The sequence below is a fragment of the Ylistrum balloti genome, unplaced genomic scaffold, assembly GCF_031769215.1.
Source record: "Ylistrum balloti isolate Yb309-2 unplaced genomic scaffold, AGI_CSIRO_Ybal_v1 Utg369780, whole genome shotgun sequence".
Lineage (NCBI taxonomy): Eukaryota > Metazoa > Mollusca > Bivalvia > Pectinida > Pectinidae > Ylistrum > Ylistrum balloti.
In genome coordinates, this window is record NW_026781969.1 from 163992 (window position 1) to 186284 (window position 22293).

A 22293-nucleotide genomic window follows, 5' to 3' on the forward strand; every position below is an offset into this window, starting at 1 on the left:
ATCTGAACCTTTGAGAGATTCGGGACACACGTCGTACAAATTGTCTACGGTCAGATACATTAAGACAAATCTATACTGATTTTTATAACACGGGCCGAGAATTAGGCAACTAAGTTATAAAATGTAGGTTTGTTTTAAAACATAACTAGTCATTACGATTTCAGCTCTGTAAAGTGTGTGCGGTGTGCGATGTGTGATGTGCGGTTGTTAGCTCACCTTTTCATCAGCTATACATATGTTTACATATGAATCATTACTGGGTGCCTTCTGGAGAGATTGAGTGTCGTTGTCTCTAAACAGTCAATGTCGAGCAGATTAAAAACCAGTTGTCATTACAATCATTAGTATGATCAAGGTATTACGGGCTGCCTTCTGGAGAGATTGAGTGATTAAAACCGACTTGTCATTAAGCTGACACTTTTGTATTGTTTAGATTACATGTATTTAAAAACAAAACAAAAATAAAAATATATATATATACATATAAAGTTACAGTGTCCGTAATATGATCATATTCAATATTAGCTATTTAGAGAATGTAACGCACGTTATTCCAAGAAAATACTTCTAAGAAATCCCGAAATCATGTCTTCTACTGATATCTCGCAGCTTAAATCGAGATTCATACCAATCAAACTAAAACATTCAAGCAATATAACTAGCCAGGAGTTGATAGTCGGTCTTAAAACAGTTATATTCACGGCTGCAGCAAACACTTCAGTGGTGCATTCCTGGTGTGTTGAGGTACATAGATACAATTACATATAGACACAACGCTGCATTATTATACGTAGTTCAGTTTTTACGAGCATTTACGTTTCGAAAATTTATCATCATTTGATATTATTTTTATTTGTGAGAAATTTATTCCAGTATTGTTTGGTCCTATAAAATAACGTGAATCGATGGTGAGAAATGACAAATTAAAGATATGAGTAGGTAGTTAGGCCTCGGCCATTCTTGTCACTGTCAACAACTATTGCGAAACTGCAAAACGAATTAACCGATCCTTTTCAGCGAAACGTGAATTAAGGTAAGCGTACTCGGTGTAAAAGACGATACGTTATGTAATGTTTACAGGCCACAGACTAGCACTTCTATAAACACGTGCTAACCAAAGCATAGCCAAATCGACTACATGATATTGTTATACATTTTGTACTTTTTTTCTGTACTCTTTATGCCATCTCTTCACACTATTTGCGACCTTAATTTAAACAGGCTTGTTGTACAGCCGAAAACAATGGTTGATCCCTTTCTTTCTGATACACTTAAAATACAACAGTGCAAGTACAGCGGACCTGCCTCGATTAATAATATTCAAGTAAATTTTAAAAGTTTGATTGATCGATGATAAGTCATTCCTCGGATTTTATCCAAGGTGACAGTGAAATCATTCTGTATTATATTATTTCAAAACCCAGTACAATAACAGTACATCAGACATTTTAATATTTTAACAACATAACCAAAACGGGCCATAAGTGATCGCAATTTGATACACAGTTGTTTCGTTATTACTGACGCGATTCTTTTGTTGAGAACTTGACATTACACTGAGTTAGAAATGATTTTATTCCTCATGGGTTGTCAGTTTGTGTTATGGATCTTTCTCTTGTTTATATTTTTCCTCATTTCAATTTTCCTGTTGATTAAGTCCATTATGAAATTACAAGGGTTACGTTTACTGGATATTTCATGTCTTAAATGTTTTTCTTCAGGATTATCGATCAATCCTGATTTTACAAGCATTAAACACAAAGCAACCCCTGGTTAAGCATACATGACTACTGTGTTATCTAGCTACAAGACTTTTTTCGCCAATTTACAAATTGTCGAAAAAAATAATTTAACAGCAAAAATCAGTCTTATCATCATATAATATATTACATAAACATGTGTAAATAAACAAAAGGAAACACGCAAGTTCTTATCTTTCTAAAGGTCAGAGGTCACCTACTCTTATCAAGCGATCAGACAAAGTGTATTATCTGTGCCGCCTAACTATATATCATTGTCTATGTAATAATGAAGGGGAACCTTGTGGCTACATTTCTGCTCGTTCATTTAGTCATTTTTGTGATTACTTCTTTGTTACTTTTGTACCGGACTAAGAATCTCCACGAAGAGTACCAGTATGAAACATCACGTATGATGATTCTACAGGAAAAATGCGATTCAGATGTATCCGAAGAACAGATTGTTGCGGTAGGTAAGAAACATGCATTTTAATATTACACGGAGTAAGTCATTAGGTATCGGTTTAATTTGTCGGAGGAAATGTCATTTAGCCACAGAAACGTTTGTCTATTAAAAATCTATGTCTTTGTTATATCCTGGAATCTCTGTCCTTGTTATATCCTGTCTTTGTTATATCCTGAAATCTATGTCCTTGTTACATCCTGGAATCTCTGTCCTTGTTATATCCTGTCCTTGTTATATCCTGGAATCTTTGTCCTTGTTACATCCTGGAATCTCTGTCCTTGTTATATCCTTAAATCCTATATCCTGGAATCTCTGTCCTTGTTATATCCTGTCCTTGTTATATCCTTAAATCTCTGTCCTTGTTATATCCTGGAATCTCTGTCCTTGTTATATCCTGTCCTTGTTATATCCTGGAATCTCTGTCCTTGTTATATCCTGTCCTTGTTATATCCTGGAATCTTTGTCCTTGTTACATCCTGGAATCTCTGTCCTTGTTATATCCTGGAATCTCTGTCCTTGTTATATCCTGTCCTTGTTATATCCTGGAATCTTTGTCCTTGTTACATCCTGGAATCTCTGTCCTTGTTATATCCTTAAATCTCTGTCCTTGTTATATCCTGTCCTTGTTATATCCTGGAATCTCTGTCCTTGTTATATCCTGTCCTTGTTATATCCTGGAATCTTTGTCCTTGTTACATCCTGGAATCTCTGTCCTTGTTATATCCTTAAATCTCTGTCCTTGTTATATCCTGGAATCTCTGTCCTTGTTATATCCTGGAATCTCTGTCCTTGTTATATCCTGTCCTTGTTATATCCTTAAATCTCTGTCCTTGTTATATCCTGGAATCTCTGTCCTTGTTATATCCTGGAATCTCTGTCCTTGTTATATCCTGTCCTTGTTATATCCTGGAATCTATGTAATTGTTATATCCTGGAATCTGTCCTTGTTATATCCTCAAATCTATGTCGTACAGTTTCATTATGTTTATCGAACTTTAAATGCATCGCAACCAAAGAAATAAAAGGCTACAAAATTACTTTTTATGATTAATCAAGAGTGAGTCCCCGTGCCTTATTTTTTGCAATTTTCTCCCAACTAGTCAGTTTTTGCGTATTACTTACGGTCAAAGGTCAAAAGAATTCGTCCTTAAAATGTATCATACCTTGTGCCATCCTTCTAGATGTATACTGAATGTATGTAAAATTTGTATATATATACAAGTAATTGGCTTGAAAAAAGACTGCATATCAGTTGAAGTAAGGGATATAGGCGCATGGTGAAATACTTAAAGGAATAAGATTGAAATTGACCCCATACAACACCACTGTCTTTAAGTCTTCCTTATGATACACTTGATTTTGTTGCTGAAATTAACGATTTTTACACTTTATAGACAGATATTGCTCGAAAATGTTTTTGGCTCATGAGTCTTGTTTCCATATTTGGATCTTTATAAAAAACGGCTCTTCTTAAATTGGGTCAGCCATAGGAGAGATTTCAGTATACCGTGGTATGATGCTCCATCCGTTTTATTGACATCAGGAAGCTTATTGACGCAGTCGTTTACATATATCAGTCTGTTCCTATCGTTTTCTGTCTGTGATTTATTTATCAAATTATTTTCTTCCTTAGGATGTGATAGACGTGTTCGAGGATTTTATCAGAAGTCGACCACATTACGCCGAGCATTTCCAAAATAGATTAAAGAGACAACTTTCAATGCATGGCATGGTTGAAGAAATACTTCAATTACAGGTAAGTCTTAAGTTATTCACCTACAGGATTCACCTATAGGTAAACCTTACTTAACACACAGGAAAGTTTTGATTCACCAACAAGTCAGTCTAAATTCACTTTATTAGGAAAGTCTTAAGAAAATAAGTCAGTTGGAATCTTGCATTCGGTTTGATAAATTCAGCTTGTATCTTGGGATAATGAAATAAAGTCAGCTGATCAATTGGTATCTTGGATTTGAATGAAAATGGCAGTTGGTTTACAGTTTCTGAGAGATTCAGTCTGTTTGTCTGTTTGCTCCTTCTGGTACTCGTCAGTGATGCTACATCATTCAGCTTTTTCACCCTTTAGGACTCGTCAGTGATTCAACATCATACATGTGTCTCCTCCTTCTAGGACTCGTCCGTAGACGAAAATACACGTGGTGTAGTTATTACGAAAATACAGTTGTGAACTTGTCAAAAACCTTAATGACTCCTAGAATTGATAGAGAGCACAACCAACACGAAGATAGCACAGAAACTACGACACGGTGATTTTGCGTTCTTCGTTGACATTATCGTTAACTGACATTATTTTGAATATCGTGGAGATATAAACCTTACCTCGAATATTGTCTTCAAAGATGCAGGTTGAGTTTTACAGTCGTCAAAGTTGATCTCATTCTTTGTTTCATATCTTGCCCTAGTTACATTGAATTTGAGTTGTAATCATGTTCACGTGTTAGTCTTCTCGTAATGTTTTTGTATTAATTACACAATGCCAGCAAACATTTTGGTATAGTTTACCCAGCTACATAAGTCATATATATTTGTTCTGCTTGATAAATGTATGTATAAACGTTTACAATAACGATAGGATAGCATATTTGTTTAATTAATTATTCAAGAAAAAAAAACCTAAAAGGACATTAGCCATTTTTCGTTTGTTCAATGGATGTATACAATTATACAGAAGCCAGTAAATGTCACAGGTTAAAATCTTATATCGTACATGTAATAATGACTAGGTATTACGAGATATTAAGTCATTATAACGGCATGTTTCCCTGGCTTCCGTACCAATATGACTGAAAAAAACTATAGCTTAATGAAAAATGTTTACATGTCACAGTTGATTTTATGTTAAAGGGCGTGTTCCCATCATCAAGATTTTCTTTCAATATGTCATCTGACGTTCAAACTCCTAACACAAGGTTAAAAAACAGGGTGTTTAAAATCATGGTGAAGATTCTTACTTGAATTTACCATTTTAAATGACAGGTGCCGTCGATAAAGCAGAAGATGCCTACCCTTCCTGGTCTTATTTTCGTTGTACTTTTGTAGGAGTCTCCGTGTATCTTTTGTTCACATTTTGTCCTACTTTTGTTGAACTTGATTTTGTTTTCTAGTTATAGTGACATGTTGATATTGTCTTGTTTTTATTTTTTTAATGATAGCTACAAAAAGTCATTGAAGACGCCTAAAAGGTGTTTTAAAGGAGTTTGTATAAATCTTCTCTCTATCTGTTGCCAGGAGAAAGTTCTGGAGACTCACTGTCAAGGTAACAGTACTCTGTGTGTTAAGGGTAAGTAGGCCACACTTTCAGTATTGTGATTTAGGGATTTCTTAAATAAGATTTTTTCGCAGTAGCAGTGTGTATCATATCTTAACATTAATATTCCCACCAAAGCCATATATGTAAGGCAGTGGAAAATAATTGTTTAAAGGTATAAACAACAAATTTTATTCCTTCAGCGATTAAAGGTATATATTAATATATAAGTGTGGATATCAACATCTCTTTGATTCCGCCAAATTGTTGAAGAGCTCTATGTTCAGCCTCTGAACATTAAGTGTTCCTCTTGTAGGAGGGCATGTATCAGCGATCTTACATTGCATGTACACAATTTCATCCAAATCTTATTTCTTTGTGACAATTGTTAGGAAAAACAACTAAAACTAATAAAGTGTTGTTCATTAACTTCTTTGCTACGATCAAAAACCTCAGTCGACAAAATTGTTTCGCTGAAAAAGCCATGAGATGAAATATCTCAAGTTAATTTGTTCATTTAAAATTCTCGAAGACCAAGAAAGTATTACATCGTACTTGAAAGAAAGAAATTACATCTCCTACAAGGTTATATTTACAAAGCTAACGAGAAACATTCCAGATGTAAATATTTATTGGGGAGATCAAAACACGATCACAATTACTTAATGAATTATATGTCGTTACTGAATAATTTATTGAATGCATGAGAAAATTCTATTGATGACATTTATCCAAGAGATCAGAATTACAGCTTAACATACGTATGATTTGAATATAATTACAACTTCCTTATGTAATGTTATGTAATGATTGTGTCGTTGATTCAACAACTTCTGTGAGAAAGGTTTGAAATAGCTTTAAATTGTGTCAGATCTTGTAAATATTCACTGCTGTTGTTTATTTATTTATTTTTTTGTTTGTTTGTTTTTTGTTTTGTTTTTGTTCACAGGACAAAAGGGCGTACAGGGTCCAAAGGGATTCTCAGGTGTGTTGATCATATTGTTACGTCACGTGACCTCCTACTGATTCTTTATTATACACATTGAACTCTTCTTGCAAACAAACTCGTGGAAAATTGTACTTAATCCTTAAATAAAACAGATGATAGGTTGATAAAGTTACACTCGATCACTTTGTAGACAGTAACTTAAACTTAAACTGAATATACACATGAAAATGATGAAGATGATGATGGTGGTGGTGGTGGTGGTGGTGGTGATGATAATAATGATGATGATGATGGTGATTATGATGATGATGATGGTGGTGGTGGTGATGATAATGAGGATGATGATGATGATTATTATGATGATGATGATGGTGGTGGTAATGATAATGATGATGATGATGATGATTATAATGATGATGATGTTGGTGGTGATGATGATGATGATGATGATGGTGATGATGATGATGATGATGATGATGATGATGATGACGATGATGATTATGATGGTGGTGGTGGTGGTGGTGGTGGTGGTGGTGATAATGATGATGATGATGATGATGACTTCTGGTTTACGTAGTAAGAATGACTTAATATAGCTTTTTGATTGCCAGATAAAAACATGAAATTGAGATCAGGATTCAAATATTTTTCAAAGTTAGTGTCATTGAAATATTCAATATTGAAAAGGTTAAAAAAAACTATTGCGGATACTGCATTGACTGTAAAATGACCACGTGTATGTATTATTAAGGAATCACCGGGCCACGGGGAGATCTCGGTGACGTAGGACTTCAAGGTCAAAAGGGATATCAAGGGGACAAAGGAGAGCCTGGAACACCCGGACAGAACGGCGGAACAGGAAGTACCGGTATTGAAGGCATAGAGGGCGGCCCAGGTCTCCGAGGGCCGAAAGGCGAAACTGGTAATATAGGAGACGTAGGTGGTAAAGGAGACAGCGGACAAGTCGGACTGAAAGGGCAAAAGGGTGAAAAAGGTACCTCAGGGGTTGCTGGTGACAAAGGGACGACGGGACCAAAAGGGGCAAATGGCGCGGACGGAGATGTAGGTGAGTTCGATTAACGAAGTAACAGATTTTTTCAGTTTCTAACATTGTTGTAGTGATTTTGGTTTATTTGTAAATATTTCTGTTTGTCTGACACCGTGTTATCTTACAATAATAAAAGATCGTAAATTCGATTTTAATTCAAAAATCTAATTCTACATAAAACAGGTCTTCATAAAAGGATAAAGGAATTATTTGCGCAGAGAGCAATGAAAAAAGGACTACAATGATATGACCAGTTGTTCCGAAATGACATCTGCTTCTTTGACGACAACCGCCATGTTGGCAAAGTCTGTCTAAGTACTTAATATCAGACAAAGAGAACTCTAGGTGCACTTATGGAGAAATACCAATTGTCTTCGATTAAAGAGAAACCGCTTTCCCTTCTGGAACATCCGGTCTTTCTCGTTTCAGAGATATCGGTTTCAATTTTCTGTTTACAAAATCATCAATCATGAATGATAAATGTGTCTGTTTTAATAGACTTTTTGTACTAAATATGTTTGAGGTGTTTGAAATCAAGTACCCTCTGGATTTCATCACCTTCTCGACAAACCCTTTAAAGTAATTACAAAGAAAACCGACTGGAATATGCCGGAGACGTTCAAAAGAGGTAAACCAGGTGTTAAGTCTAGTATCGCAACGAGCTGTATGATATTTGTGAATTCTCCATTTCTGGGTAGTAACAACCCTGTTTCCCTAACTTATGGTGTCTGCATTTAGATTCTTGACTTTTTTCAAATATCGTGCAAGATTTCGGCATCTGAGAGGAAAAATTACAACACGAGGTTTGGAGAGGTTCAGGTTGATAGGAAAGTTAAACAGTCGTCATATCTTATTGGGAAACATTCCTTTTCTTTGTGAGAGATGAAGGCGGGAGTCTCTGATGCTCGTTGGATTACCTGGTGGCACCATTGTTGTTTACCTGGTTCTCATTTTGGAATGTGACATTACTTATTTTGTCTGACAAAGATGACGTCGATGAAGTAAAGGATACTGCTAACCTTTCCCTTTAACCTGGTCTTTATATCCTTTTCTGGAGTCTCTGTGTAAAATTTTCTTTTAATCTTGCTCTGTCATTCATCGAACTTGTGTTGGAATAAAGATTCTTTTGACATGTACTTTTAATATTTTTTCTTAATATTGTCCTTCTTTTTCAATAGGCATGCAAGGACCACAAGGCCAGAAAGGGGAGCCAGGACCAGCTGGAGTCTCCGGAGTGATCACTGACAGTGATTGTATGTGTAAAGGTATGGGAAAGTAGGTCAACTTAACCTCTACCTATAACCGTAATTTTAGTCGATCGAGCTATCCTTCAGTTATTTTAGATCCTCCGAGCTATCCACTCGTTATTTCAGATCCTCCGAGCTATCCACTGGTTATTTCAGATCCTCCAAGCTATCCACTGGTTATTTCAGATCCTCCGGGCTATCCACCGGTTATTTCAGGTCCTCCAAGCTATCCACTGGTTATTTCAGATCCTCCGAGCTATCCACCGGTTGTTTCAGATCCTCCGAGCTATCCACCGGTTGTTTCAGATCCTCCGAGCTATCCACCGGTTATTGCAGATCCTCCGAGCTATCCACCGGTTGTTTCAGATCCTCCGAGCTATCCACTGGTCATTTCAGATCCTCCGAGCTATCTACCGGTTATTTCAGATCCTAATACTACATCTGAGTCTTTTTATCTAATCCTTTTTAAACCTACAGTTGAAATAAGATGACGTTGAACCATTCTGTACCAACAATTAATTTTAATTAATAATAAAAAAAACTTAACACGGCAATCTAAGTGATAATTATGTAATATAAAGAGCTGCCATCTACCACGTGATGTGTTTATATTTCATTTATTCTGTTCTACAAAGACTTAGTAACAGAAATCTGGAGGATATCTGTTTTACCAATAGTAGTATCAGACCACACTACTAGAAACCGGTGGAGGCTGACAACGTTGTCAGTGTAAGCTTTGCGATAAGGGAACACTGATAACGAAAATGATAAATGCCGATAAGGAATTTTAACTCCATTTTACAAATGTAAAATCTCTTATAGGACCTTTAATGAGGAACTGACAGAATGATTGGAATATTTGTGTAAAAAAAACCTTATGGTCTATCTCTTAAAAACATAGTCATATAGAATGGCTTCCGTACGAGTTTGTCCTTGCCCGTTTCTGAACAGGCTATTAATGCATTATACTTCCCGATGTAACAAAAAAAATCACCCTATCAAATCATAAAAATCGTCAATGTTGATCAAAACGAACGGGAATATCAAGCACTTCATGTACCTGTTACTTCAGTTTTAATTAAGCTCCTCGGACCATTTTCATTTATTTTCCTTAAACGTAATGAAACGTTCCTACTAATCACAGACTATAGTTTGACATATAAGTTGTTTCGAAAATCTTCACCATGGAAACATGAATAAAAAAATATTTCTAAAAGTAGCCACCAGCACTAAATAATTCTCTGCCTTACAGTGAATGCTGTCACAACTACAAAAGCTCCTCTTGTAATGTCCGGCACAACACCTACCGTGTCCTCATCAGTTGCCGGGGTTGTCGACCACGTCCGAGTGTTGGACCCTGTTCAACTTAGATGTCTGACCACGCCAACACCAGACCAGACCATAACATGGGAGAAAATTGGTGTTCCAATGAGCTCTCGTTATGACGTAACGACGAACAGTAACATCCTGTCTATACCGGAAGTATATGCATACGACACCGGAAGATACCGTTGTACGGCGACATCTCCATCCGGAGCAACTGTTCAAGCAACAATTTCGCTGAAAGTTGACGGTAATTTTTCCAACTGGCAGTAAGAAACACTTTTGCATTGACTTGTTAGTTATAAAACAAAGACATGATATTTCTTGCCTCCAATCCTTCAAAAACTTATAAAATATCATAATATCTTTCGCAAGTAAGTCGAAATTTCACAGTTTGGGGTTTATGGTGCCGTCACAGCTTCTATTTTAGACATTTTTATCAGCACTCTTGTGGTTTCTTTGAAGGAGATTTTGATCAAAGCTCCACATATTTGGCATCACCTTTATTGCCCACAAATCAAAGTGGAACCGCGAAGGAAGTTGAATCGTTTGTGGTATCTTCTTCACATAACGAAATATAATTACATGTAGTATCCCTGGGGTATATGTTATTACTTTGTTCCCTTATCATTGTTAAGTTACGTAATGTTAAAGCCGTTAACTCGTCTTTGTTGTAGGGATCACACAGTACGATTGTAGTTTCGAAGTAGACACCTGCACGTGGAAACAAAGTGTTACGGATGACCTCGACTGGACACGATATGCTGGTCCTACGGAATCCGTATCAACTGGACCATTAACTGACCATACGATCGGTAGAGGTGTGTATATCGCAAATCATATAGCTTGAATATGTCATACAAGATCTGACAAAAGAGGACGTACCCATCGTAGTAACAGCACAGACTGGGTTTTGTGTATTGAAGTCGTGAAACAGTACATGATAATGCTGTTTCCAAAATAATCCTGGGTTTGATTCTAAACCGATCAATGATGTCCATTTCATTTAAAAGAACACGGACAAATGTTTATAAAACACAACCAGATATATGACATTTGGATGAAGTTTTTATGTCCAAAGTAAACGGTATTAAGTTTGATTTTTGACATATGTTTACAGGTAAGGCAGGATATTACATGTACCTGGAGACGTCCAGTTACGTGTATGGACATGCAGCGGACCTAGTTTCTCCCGTCATTGACCACAGTAAATCATACTGTATCAATTTCTGGTACAGTATGAGGGGTATCCAAGTAGCTGATCTTAGCCTCATCACAGATGTAAGAAACATACCCATCTTATAAACACTGAAATACAGTTTGTGTAAAGGAATATATCAACTTTGCTGACATGCGCATTGACGCTACTCTCAGTAGGGTCGTATATCAATATTTTGTAGTGTGAATCATCATTATCAATACAAAGTCCATGCGTTATTGATAATGATGCGATGTATCAGGTTGCGTACATGAAATTCCAATAGATAGCAATTTTACTTTGAAGAATGTGTTAAAAAACAATGAAAAGCATGATTCTGCTTGCATGGACAATGCATTTTGTTCCAAACGTAAGGAAATTGGAAGAAATAAACCTCGAGATTGAGATCCAGACTCCTACAAACGGGTTAATGAATCACTGCCCGCGTGATTCTTCTAATATAGGTTCTGCCGATCACCTTGGTCATGGTAATGTAGAAAAAATATGAAAGGTACAAAAATGAGTAGAAATTGTCTGTAATTTTCGATCAAAACATTATCTGGAAATCGTTGTTTGCTATAAATTACTTTTGCGTAGGGTTTATTTTCGCTTTTATGGGAAAGCAGAGTGAACAGCGAATTCAAATCACTCGCGCTTATTTGTACAGAAATAATTCTTGATGGCATCCGTGTAGATTCTATTACTGATATCAGAGTCCGTATATCTAAAAAAAAAACCATCATTATGCGAATTTAAAGTCATTTCTAGATTGCCGTTCGCGAAATCATTTTTCGCGAATATGTCTGAAGAGGTAAGATAAAGTGTTTGCGAAAACTAAGTGATTTACAGTATCATTAGAAAGTTTTGTGGTCATAATTATCTTACTGAAAAAATGTTATATTTCCTTATGAAACCGGATATGCTTGGTACTTGTTAGGACGCCAGGTAGTTCCGTTGTTGGCTACGTTGTTCTCATTTCGGAACGTGACATTACTTACTTACATTGGCCGATTTTTTCATGACGTTTTGTCGTCGATGAGTTTGGAAACGCTCACCCTTCCTGAACACCAGATCTTACTTTCCTTTTACTTTTTCGGGGTATCTGTTTTCACATCGTGGCCTTGTTCATTGAACCTTTTAGTTAGAATTAAAATGCCGTTGGCATTTGATTTTTTTTCTTTTCTCTTTTCATTTTTCGTCTTGAATTTTGTTTGTTTTTGTTTATTCATTGTCTTTTTTCCATACACCATCTCATGTACAATCTAATATCACCTATATTACTCATTTTAAAATTTCCAATCAAATAATTTAACACAGAAATGTCAAATCGTTGGTTGACTTTTGGAAAGACGGCTTTCCATTTGGACTGTATTAACACGATTGTAAATTGTACTACAGTTTCTTTTACAATTTAAGTCAAAGTTGTAAATATCAGATGTCCATTTAGATTGAAAGGCCTTGAATCTGAGTCAAGGTTGTAAATACCAGATGGCTGATGTCCATTTAGATTGAAAGGCCTTGAATCTGAGTCAAGGTTGTAAATGTCAGATGTCCATTTAGATTGAAAGGCCTTGAATCTGAGTCAAGGTTGTAAATGTCAGATGTCCATTTAGATTGAAAGGCCTTGAATCTGAGTCAAGGTTGTAAATATCAGATGGCTGATGTCTATTTAGATTGTAGGGCCTTAAGTCTAAGTAAAGGTTGTTAATATCATATTGATTTCGATTGACTGTCCTTTTTTCGAGTTAGAGCTCCAGATTTCTATCAGTTTCTTATCCTTATTTGACTAGAACCAGCTTGTACTTTCTTTCTTTGTTTCCAATTAAACTCCCTCGTCACAACATGTGTCATATAATGATTTCTTATATGGGTCCATGGCGGGCTTTTTATAGTGTTATCACATAGAAATGTGACAACCTGGACACCGTTACATATTTCACATGGCCGAATTACCGTTCCGAAATAGAAAATTGCACGAAAGGCCATGTGAACAGCACCTATCAATACAAATTTAGAATAAGATGCAGTAAAGCTAAATAATGAATCACCAACATGATGATAAGTCATACAACTGTTTCGCCCTTCTAGGACTCATGGGTGATGTTACGTCATACAACTGTTTCGCCCTTCTCGGACTCATGGGTGATGTTACGTCATACAACTGTTTCGCCCTTCTAGGACTCATGGGTGATGTTACGTCATACAACTGTTTCGCCCTTCTAGGACTCATGGGTGATGTTACGTCATACAACTGTTTCGCCCTTCTGGGACTCGTCAGTGATGCTAACGGCCCGAAATATAATGCAACTGCGGAAAATCTAAAGTGATCGAAAGAAAGTTCAAATCTAGATGAGGAGGTGCTCTTTCCCTATAATTCAATTAATTTCGTAATCATCAAGTATGTGTGCTTTGGTATTTTTGGAATGCTCTTGTTAATTGTTGTTGGTGTAATATTTTCTAGGATAGCCAGCTTCCTCTGTGGTCAAAGAGTGGCAACCTGGGCAACGATTGGCGTTCAGCACGTGTTCAACTTTCCCCTCGAAACAACGACTATCATCTGATATTCAGAGCTACACAAGGACGTGGTTACCATGGAGATATTGCTATCGATGATATAACCCTTCGAGAAGGAAATTGCTAAGAATTTAAAGAATTTAGAGTCGGGTTTCTTTAACTACACATATAGTGATAACCAATTAAAAACCGCTACTTTTACTATTCTTTCTTCTTTTTTTGTGGCAGTATTCATTCATTCGTTTGCATATTGACGGAAATTCCCGAATTATGTTGAAAACTTGCGTTCGTCTCCTGCCAGAGCAAGAACTATCCTTTGAAATGACGACATAACATAACCGCCGTAAATTTTTACCAAAATTGTTTATTTTAGTCCTCGAGAACAATTCACGGATTTTTGCAGGTTTTAATCCATTGAGGTTTTTTATACTCTTTTAGCCTTAATTATTTCCTCTCAGACAACCATCATGATTCTACGCCTCGCTCGTAGTGATCCGTAAAAAGCGTTAAAAAATTGACCCCCTTTGACCTTGAACATAGGTCAAGGTATTCTCTTGTCCAAACTTTGTCAGACGTCCAGCAAAATGTAGGCGACAGAAGAAAATTTGGCTTTGCTTATCGGCCAGTGTTCTACCTGGGTGATTTTGAGGCAGGGATGTCATTTAGTAGCTCTTGGTGTTCTTACTTTACAAAATATGGGAAATTAAAAATTACTGATTAAAAGTATCTAGATCGAAAACACGTGGATGACAGCTGAGTCACAAAATTACATTGGTTCTAGTGAACTTAGTTAAGAAAATGACAAGGATGCTAGTTAACTTAGTGAAGACAATAACAGGAGTTCTAGTAAACTTAGTTAAGACAATCACCGGAGTTCTATTATACATAGTTAAGACAATGACAGGAGTTCTAGTATACATAGTTAAGACAATGACAAGGATTCTAGTGAATTTACATTACTTAGCCAATGATAGAAGTTGCAGTGACCTTTGCATAGTAAGACAATGATAGGGGTTCTATTGACTGTATCCGAGTTTGACAATGAAAGCTGTTGTGAATTTTACCTAGGACGATAATGGTAGAGGTTCTAGTTAACTGAACACTTAACTACTGCACAATTGACCTGTTGGGAAGGTCGTCGATGAACTACAGGACGATTGACTTAAGGGAAGGTCGTCGATGAATTACCGGACGATTGACTGGAAGGGAAGGTCGTCGATGAATTACAGGACGTTTGACTGGAAGGGAAGGTCGTCGATGAATTACCGGACGATTGACTGGAAGGGAAGGTCGTCGATGAACTACTGCACGATTGACCTGGTTGGAATTACAAACGAATGAGCACTCTCTCTTTTCCAAAGTCATTGCAGATTTATTCGTTGTTCCTTTCTGAGTAGTACTATCTGCAGAGCAAACCACGCGTTTGAGACACATAATGGCGCGAAGAAGGTTGTCCCTAATGGAAAACCTCTCAAAACGCTGAGACCAGGGTGTCAACCCTTGTTTTGTATCGGTCTTGTACGTCCTAATCTCTGGTATTACTTCTTTGTCCAAATCAGGTTCTTCCATGCCGTACGTGTTTGTCTCTACTGTGAGCGGATCTTGCCTCTTAAGCAAGGATTAAGGACCAGTTAGCCACATACACCCTGACATTTCCGATGGCGGTATAGCCCTAGTGGCTAGATCGGCAGGGTTCTTGTCTGTCGCGACATAAGACCACTGAGCAGGTATTGTAGACTGACGGATACGCGCTTCACGGTTTGCGACATACGTGTAGAATCTCCATTGTTGGACACGTTGGCATTCAAATGTTGAACAATGGATTCGGCCACTTCTACAGCGAGAACTGCAGCGCAGAGCTTTAGACGGAGAATGTTATGGCCTTGTGTTGGGGCAAGTCTCGATTTGCCAAAGATAAACCCCAGATGAGGGTTTCCGTCATCGTCGAAGGTTCTTATGTAAGCAACAGTTCCAATGGCTTTTTCTGACGCATCAGAGAATACATGAATGTCTTTGCAAGACGCGTCGTAGATAGGTACCGGACTGTAGGTCCAAGGCACTTTCAGCGTATTCAAATCTTGCAGGGACTCAACCCAGTGCTCCCACTCATCGCTCAAGTCTTTTGGGAGGGGCGAGTCCCAATCTTCCGTTGATGATACCTTTCTGAGAAGTAGTCTTCCTTGGATAGTAGTAGGTGCAATCAATCCCAAGGGATCAAAAAAGCTGTTAACACGGGATAGTATACCTCTGCGCGTGTAAGGCCTATTGTCGGCTTCGACGCAAAATTTGAAGGCGTCCAAGACTAGGTCCCACTTGAGGCCTAGACTGTTGGATGGGTAATTCATTTGTAGAAAGGTTTAAGTTTTTCAAACCACTGGCAAGTTCAACTTTAGGAAAAGCCGAGAGGACCTCCTGTGGATGAGAGGCTACCTTGTATAGCTTTAAGTTGCCTCCCGATTATAAGGCTGCCTGTAAGAGAGAAATGGCTTCCTCAGGACGCGGGAAGTTCGTCATCCACGTAGAAGTTTCTTTCCGCAAATTCTCTTACATCCGATCCATGAGCTTCTTCTGCATTAAATGCGGTTTCCTGAAGACCATATGTAGGTACCGCAGGAGGCGTCGTGTTACCAAACACGTGCACGCACATTCGGAACTCAATCATGTCTTTTGAAAGATCATTATCTCAATACCAGAAGAAACGCAAGTAATTTCTGTTTTCTGGCTTGACATAGAAGCAGTGAAGCATCTTCTGGATGTTTGCCATGATTCAAACTTTGGCTCTGCGAAACCTCATTAATACTCCCCACAAACTATTAGTAAGGTCTGGACCTTTTAATAGTACTCTGTTCAACGAAACACCATCTGTTTCCGCAGAAGAATCAAAGACTGCCCGTATGCGGTCCTTCTTCTGGAGGTGGTACATACCAAATATAGTAAGGTATCCTAATTCTTCATTCTCTTCAGCATGGCCTTGACTGAAGATCTCATCTATGAACGCTATAAAGTGAGCTCTTTTTACGGGATCCCTTTTCAAGGTGTCGTCAAGAGATTCAGCGCGCTTGTAAGACATATCTCTATTGTTCGGAAGCCGAGGTCTAGGATTCTTGAACGGCAGCGGAGCCTCCCAGTTCCCATCCTCATTTTTCAACATTCCTTCTTCCATGATCTCTATAAAGTTGTTGTCTTGAACCGACATCGCTCCTGTCTCATCATCTGCGGATTTCACGAAAACATCTTGCCCGAAGTTATCTCCATTCCTCTGAGCAGAAAACTGATCCACTTGACTTTCACGTATGGATATGTTGTTTGGGCATGGTGGGAACAAAGATATTCGACCACTCGGTAACAGGTACGTTTTGAATGATGACATCGACTGAGGTGCATGTACCTTGTGGAGACAGGTTTCTCCGATTATTGTCCACCCTAATGGAAGACATTGAGCATAAGGGGTGCCTATGCGTTGATCCAACACATAGTGTGCTTCGATAACATCTCTACCGACGAGAAGGTTGATGTCTGTGTCTGGTTCTAGTGGAGGTATGTGATCAGCTATGTCCAACAAATCGTGGTAATAAATCAGGTTTGGCCTATCATCCAGCATGGGCTTACGTAACAAAATAGGGTTTTAGTGTAACACATCTGGATTTTCATATGGGATTGGTTGGAATAAGTTAGCTTAAACAATAGTTCGTTTAATGTTCAATAGTATATCAATAAAACACATATAGGTAGTTCACAGGGGTGTGGATAATTACTTGCATATATACACTTAGGTTGGTGTTGTCTGGGCCCCGAGAATCTTATCAGTGGGTGTATAGCTTCGGCTAGTCAATTAATTAGAGACTATACCCAGTTCCTTGATAATAAAACTTATGTAATTTACCGTTCGGACAGTGGTCACCTAGTGGTGGAGTAATTATTAGGGTATATTTCAAGTAACAAATTAGCAGGAGGAATCTCAACCTTGCACCTCGAGTACAGGTGGCTATACTTCAACAATCGTATCATCCAGCAACAAGTGAAGTCCATATAAGGAGATAGCGGGACAGAATCGGTCAAGATGAGAGAAATAGAAGCTAGATTCTGGGGATAGGATAGAAGGGGTTTGGATACCCGACTGCACGGTCATAGACGGCCTTGGGGGAGCCCACCAGATGGACAGTTCTAATACGAGACACAATGTGAAGTACTAGTATGAGTATATGAACTATGTATATTGATGAGATGTTGCTTTTGAAAATGTAACATTATTATTATTCAACATGTAATAAACATGGCTATTACCAACAAGTACGTGTGTTTACGCCTACATGCCGTATTATATTGGTGCCGTGACCAGGATTTGAACGGGACTTAAAGATGTAAAAAACCAGAATTGTACCATCATTCATCAGGATGATAGTTACTGAATACATGGTTTACAGAAAGGACAGTTTCAACATGTCAGACACGCCTACCCAGAAATCGAAGGTGAAGCAAAGACAGAGTATGGTAAGTGCTTTAGTTTTATCTAGACAGTGAAGTAATTCTAATTATGGCAAACATTGATGCAAGTTCTGTTTTTCAAGAAATTAATTCACAACTTTCAAGTTTATGTTCTATCGTGAAGTACAAAATGTTAAGCAAGTAATTAAACCATTTTCAGGCAAACCAGAGTTATTTAAAACATGAATTAAAGATATAGAGAAATATGGTAAATCAGTAAACCTAGCAAAAGATAAATAAAACCTGATATCTCTCCAAACTAGTTTAGGACCAGCAAGCGACTTTATACAGAGATATTCAAATAACACTAATTCTACAGATTGGAACTCATTAAAGAAGGAAGAACAGCTAGATTTGTTGAAATAACCGATCCTCATCATACATTGATATCATTAATAAATATTAGACAAAATCAAGATGAAAATGTACAGGTGTATACAGAGAGACTTTTGGGAGAAACAGAACAAGCTTTTAAAGGGCAAGATGGGTCAGGAAAACAAGCTATAGAGAGTCAACTTATAGGGTTGTTTATTGATGGGTTAAAAGATGATGATATAAAACTTAAAATTATGAGAGAAAACCCTAAAACATTACAGACAGCTTATGATTGCTCGGTGTTAGAACAAAATCTCTCATTAAGATTAAAATTAAGGGAAGGAAACAAACCATACTCAAGTTGGCTTAAAACAAATGTTAACGACGGGGGAGATTGTAAGAATACAGATTTTAGATACTGGGGATGTGAAAAGCAGGGGCATACTAAAGACAGGTGTCAAAACACATTATGTTGGTATTGTGGAAAACCGGGACATATTAAGGGAAATTGTGGAGTGAACAAACAGGGAAAAGTACACAGTCCTTTTATGAGTTGGCAGATAAAAGGAGTGAAATAAAAACAAAAATGCCAGCAGAAAAGTGAAATAGCAAGTCAGCTAACAAACAAAAAAAATTCCAGAAAGAAGGGAGTTAATAAGAACAAAATACCTGAGTACAAAATAGAACTAGAAGGTACCCCCAACTCATGTAGAACTAAAATTCAAAACCAGCGACTTAGGGCACTTATAAATTCTGGAGCGGAAGTATCATTAATGCATCGGTGAATTTATAAAACTTTGAAACAGAAACCAAAATTAAGCAAGAAAAAGATCAATTTACAATCAGTTAATGGCAATAGTATTTACATAGACGAGCTTGTAAAGATGAAGTTTACTATAGGCAAGGTAGAATGTTGTCATTCGTTCTTTGTTGTTTCGGGAATTAACAGGAACATTATTAAGGTCTGGTTTGTGGATAACGGTGTCGGACTTTATTATGATTTAGGATGTTTGAGGGTGAAAAATACATATGTATCGCTCGAAGATGATATTCATGTGGCCTCTGTTGTAAGACTTGCAACAAAAACAATAATACAACCTCAAAAAGCACAAGTGTGCATGGGCAAATTTAAAGTGAGTGCAGGTTTAGATAATACAGGTGTATGTGAAGTATCTGCTATTGATGTAGGTGAAATTGCAGAAGAGGCGGGCTTAATGGTATCCAGGTCCATAGCTAAAATCCAGAATAACCGTAAAATTCCACTTTTAATTGTTAATAATACCAACAAAACTTTCCAACTGAAAAAAGAAGCTGCCATTGTCCAGGTAAACTCATTAGAGGAACAAAATGTAGTGACCATTAATGCGTGTAGTACTAGAAACCCCCAGCAGGGATTGACTCAGTACTAGTAAACATGGCTGACATAAGTGTACCAGAAAGCAATCGCGGTGAAATTCAAAGATATTGAGTTAGGTCATACAGATACAGTTAAGATGAAAATTGGTACAGGTGACAATAAGCCAATTAAGCTTAGACCATAGAGGACACCACTGACTCAGAGGGCAGTTATTGACAAGACAGTTGACGACTTGTTACATGCGGGAATAATTAGTAGATCTAAGTCATCATGGGCATTTCCGATTGTGGTAGTTGATAAGAAGGACGGCTCCAAACGCTTTTGTGTTGATTTTAGGGCTTTTAACAAAATTCATACCCATTGCCATTGATAGATGGCATCTTAGCTTTATTGGGAAATGCAAAATATTTCACAACGTTAGACTTAGAGTCAGGGTATTGGCAAATGTTAATGGAAGAGGAAGACAAAGAAAAGACAGCATTTGCTTGTCATAAGGGGCTATTTCAATTTAATGTTATGCCATTTGGGTTGTCAAATGCACCAGCTGTATTTCAAGAACTCATGTCTGAAGTTTTACAGGATTTAGATCAATTTGCTTCAGCTTATTTAGATGACATTAAATTTATTCCGAAACAGAGGAAGAACACTTTGAAAAAGTATTTTCCAGATTGAAAAAGCACGAGTTGAAGTTGAAATTGAAAAAGTGTCAATTTTTCAAAACAGAGACAAAATATCTAGGATTTGTAATTAATCAGAATGGTATACAGCCAGACCCAGACAAAGTTAAAGCTGTACGAGAAATGGTAGCTCCAAGTTGTGTCAAAGAAGTTAGAGGGTTTATTGGAATGTGTAGCTATTACAGGAGATTTATACCAAATTTCTCAAAAATCGCAGAACCTTTAATTACTCTGACACAGAAATATGCCAAATTTAACTGGACTCACAGTTGTCAATCAGCCTTTGTTCAATTAAAAAATGATCTAACAGTAGTCCCACTACTAGCTTATCCTGATACAACAAAACCTTATGTGTTATACACAGATGCAAGTGATACTTGTATCGGGGCATGTCTGACTCAGCCATGTGAAGAAGGGCAGAACATATTACCTAAAGGTTAGGAATGAGAAGCCATTATACTATGTCTCATAAACTATCAGACACACAAACTAGATGGTCTACCATAGAAAAAGTAGCATTTGCGATTCATTATGCACTACAAAAACTAGACCACTTTTTGCACAATGCTGAGTTTTTAATCAGGACTGATCATAAACCTTTGAAGTTTTTGTTAGAGTCACCAATGCAAAATAAGAAAATCCAACTTTGGGCCTTAGGTATAGCGGGATATAACTACAGTAGAGTATATAGCTGGAGTTGAAATTACGCGTGCAGCTTTGTTATCAAGATCCCCGCTTAAGGAAAACAGACTGAGTGAAGATTTGACACCAGATCTTAGTGATACGGCTTTGGAAATAAATGCATTAAATTCAAATAAATTAAATCCAAAAGACTTTTCTAGTTGTGAAATTGGTAAACCAGTGATGACAATGCCAGACATAGATATGCTAAAGCCAGGAGAATTAGACATGGTAGTAGAACAAGAGAAAGATGCTGATATTCTAGAGTTAAAGAAACAGTTGAAAGAAAACAAAGTAAGCAAGTCAATACAGAGAAAGTACTTGATAATGGATGATATATTGTATTATATATCCAATCCAGATATTGACCCAGTGGTTAGACTCTATGTACCAGATCATTTAGGATTTAAAGTAGTGACGCAATACCATGACGAAAACGGACACATAGGTATTGACAAGACATTTGACGCTATTAGGATTAAATATTTTTGGCCCAATATGTATAAACAGCTTTACGAGTATGTTTCAAGTTGTGTCCCTTGCCAGAGGCGTAGTTCAAGAAAAACAAAGCCTAAGTGATTATAGACTGATACCCCAGCGTTTCCTTTCGCGAAAATCGGGATCGATTTTAGTGGTCCCGATGACAAAAGTATGTCAGGAAATAAATACATAATCAGTTTTGTAGATTTGTACAGTGGTTGGCCAGAGGCATTCGCTGTTCCTGATAAGTCAGCAGAAACTGTTGCCCACTTACTTTTAGATCATATAGTACCTAGATGTGGGTGTCCATTACAAATTATTACAGATAATGGGACGGAAAATGTTAACAGGAAAGAGACTTTGGAAGCACTAAATATTAGTTATGTGACAACTTCTTATTACCACCCACAAAGTAATGCTAAAGTTGAAAGGTTTCATAGAACTCTCCATGATGTTTTGGCAAAGAAATTAGAGAATGACACGACCACGTGGGACGTGTATCTAAATCAAACTTTGGCGGCAGTTCGATTCAATATTAATGAATCA

The 22293-nt window shown here is 37.3% G+C and overlaps 2 protein-coding genes across 2 annotated transcripts; one reads left to right on the plus strand and one right to left on the minus strand.

The window, feature by feature from the left end:
- The first annotated feature begins 2028 nt into the window (after positions 1–2028).
- LOC132544074 (uncharacterized) lies at positions 2029–13879 on the plus strand. Its single transcript, XM_060207640.1, has 10 exons — positions 2029–2208; positions 3839–3961; positions 5455–5506; positions 6423–6458; positions 7174–7488; positions 8649–8735; positions 9970–10290; positions 10718–10861; positions 11161–11321; positions 13700–13879. Exons 1-10 carry the CDS (start codon positions 2029–2031, stop codon positions 13877–13879), a joined length of 1599 nt encoding a protein of 532 aa, XP_060063623.1.
- A 1552-nt stretch (positions 13880–15431) lies between these two features.
- Positions 15432–16097, minus strand: LOC132544085 (uncharacterized). The gene has a single exon (XM_060207653.1). It carries the CDS (start codon positions 16095–16097, stop codon positions 15432–15434), a length of 666 nt encoding a protein of 221 aa, XP_060063636.1.
- Between the last annotated feature and the right edge of the window lie 6196 nt (positions 16098–22293).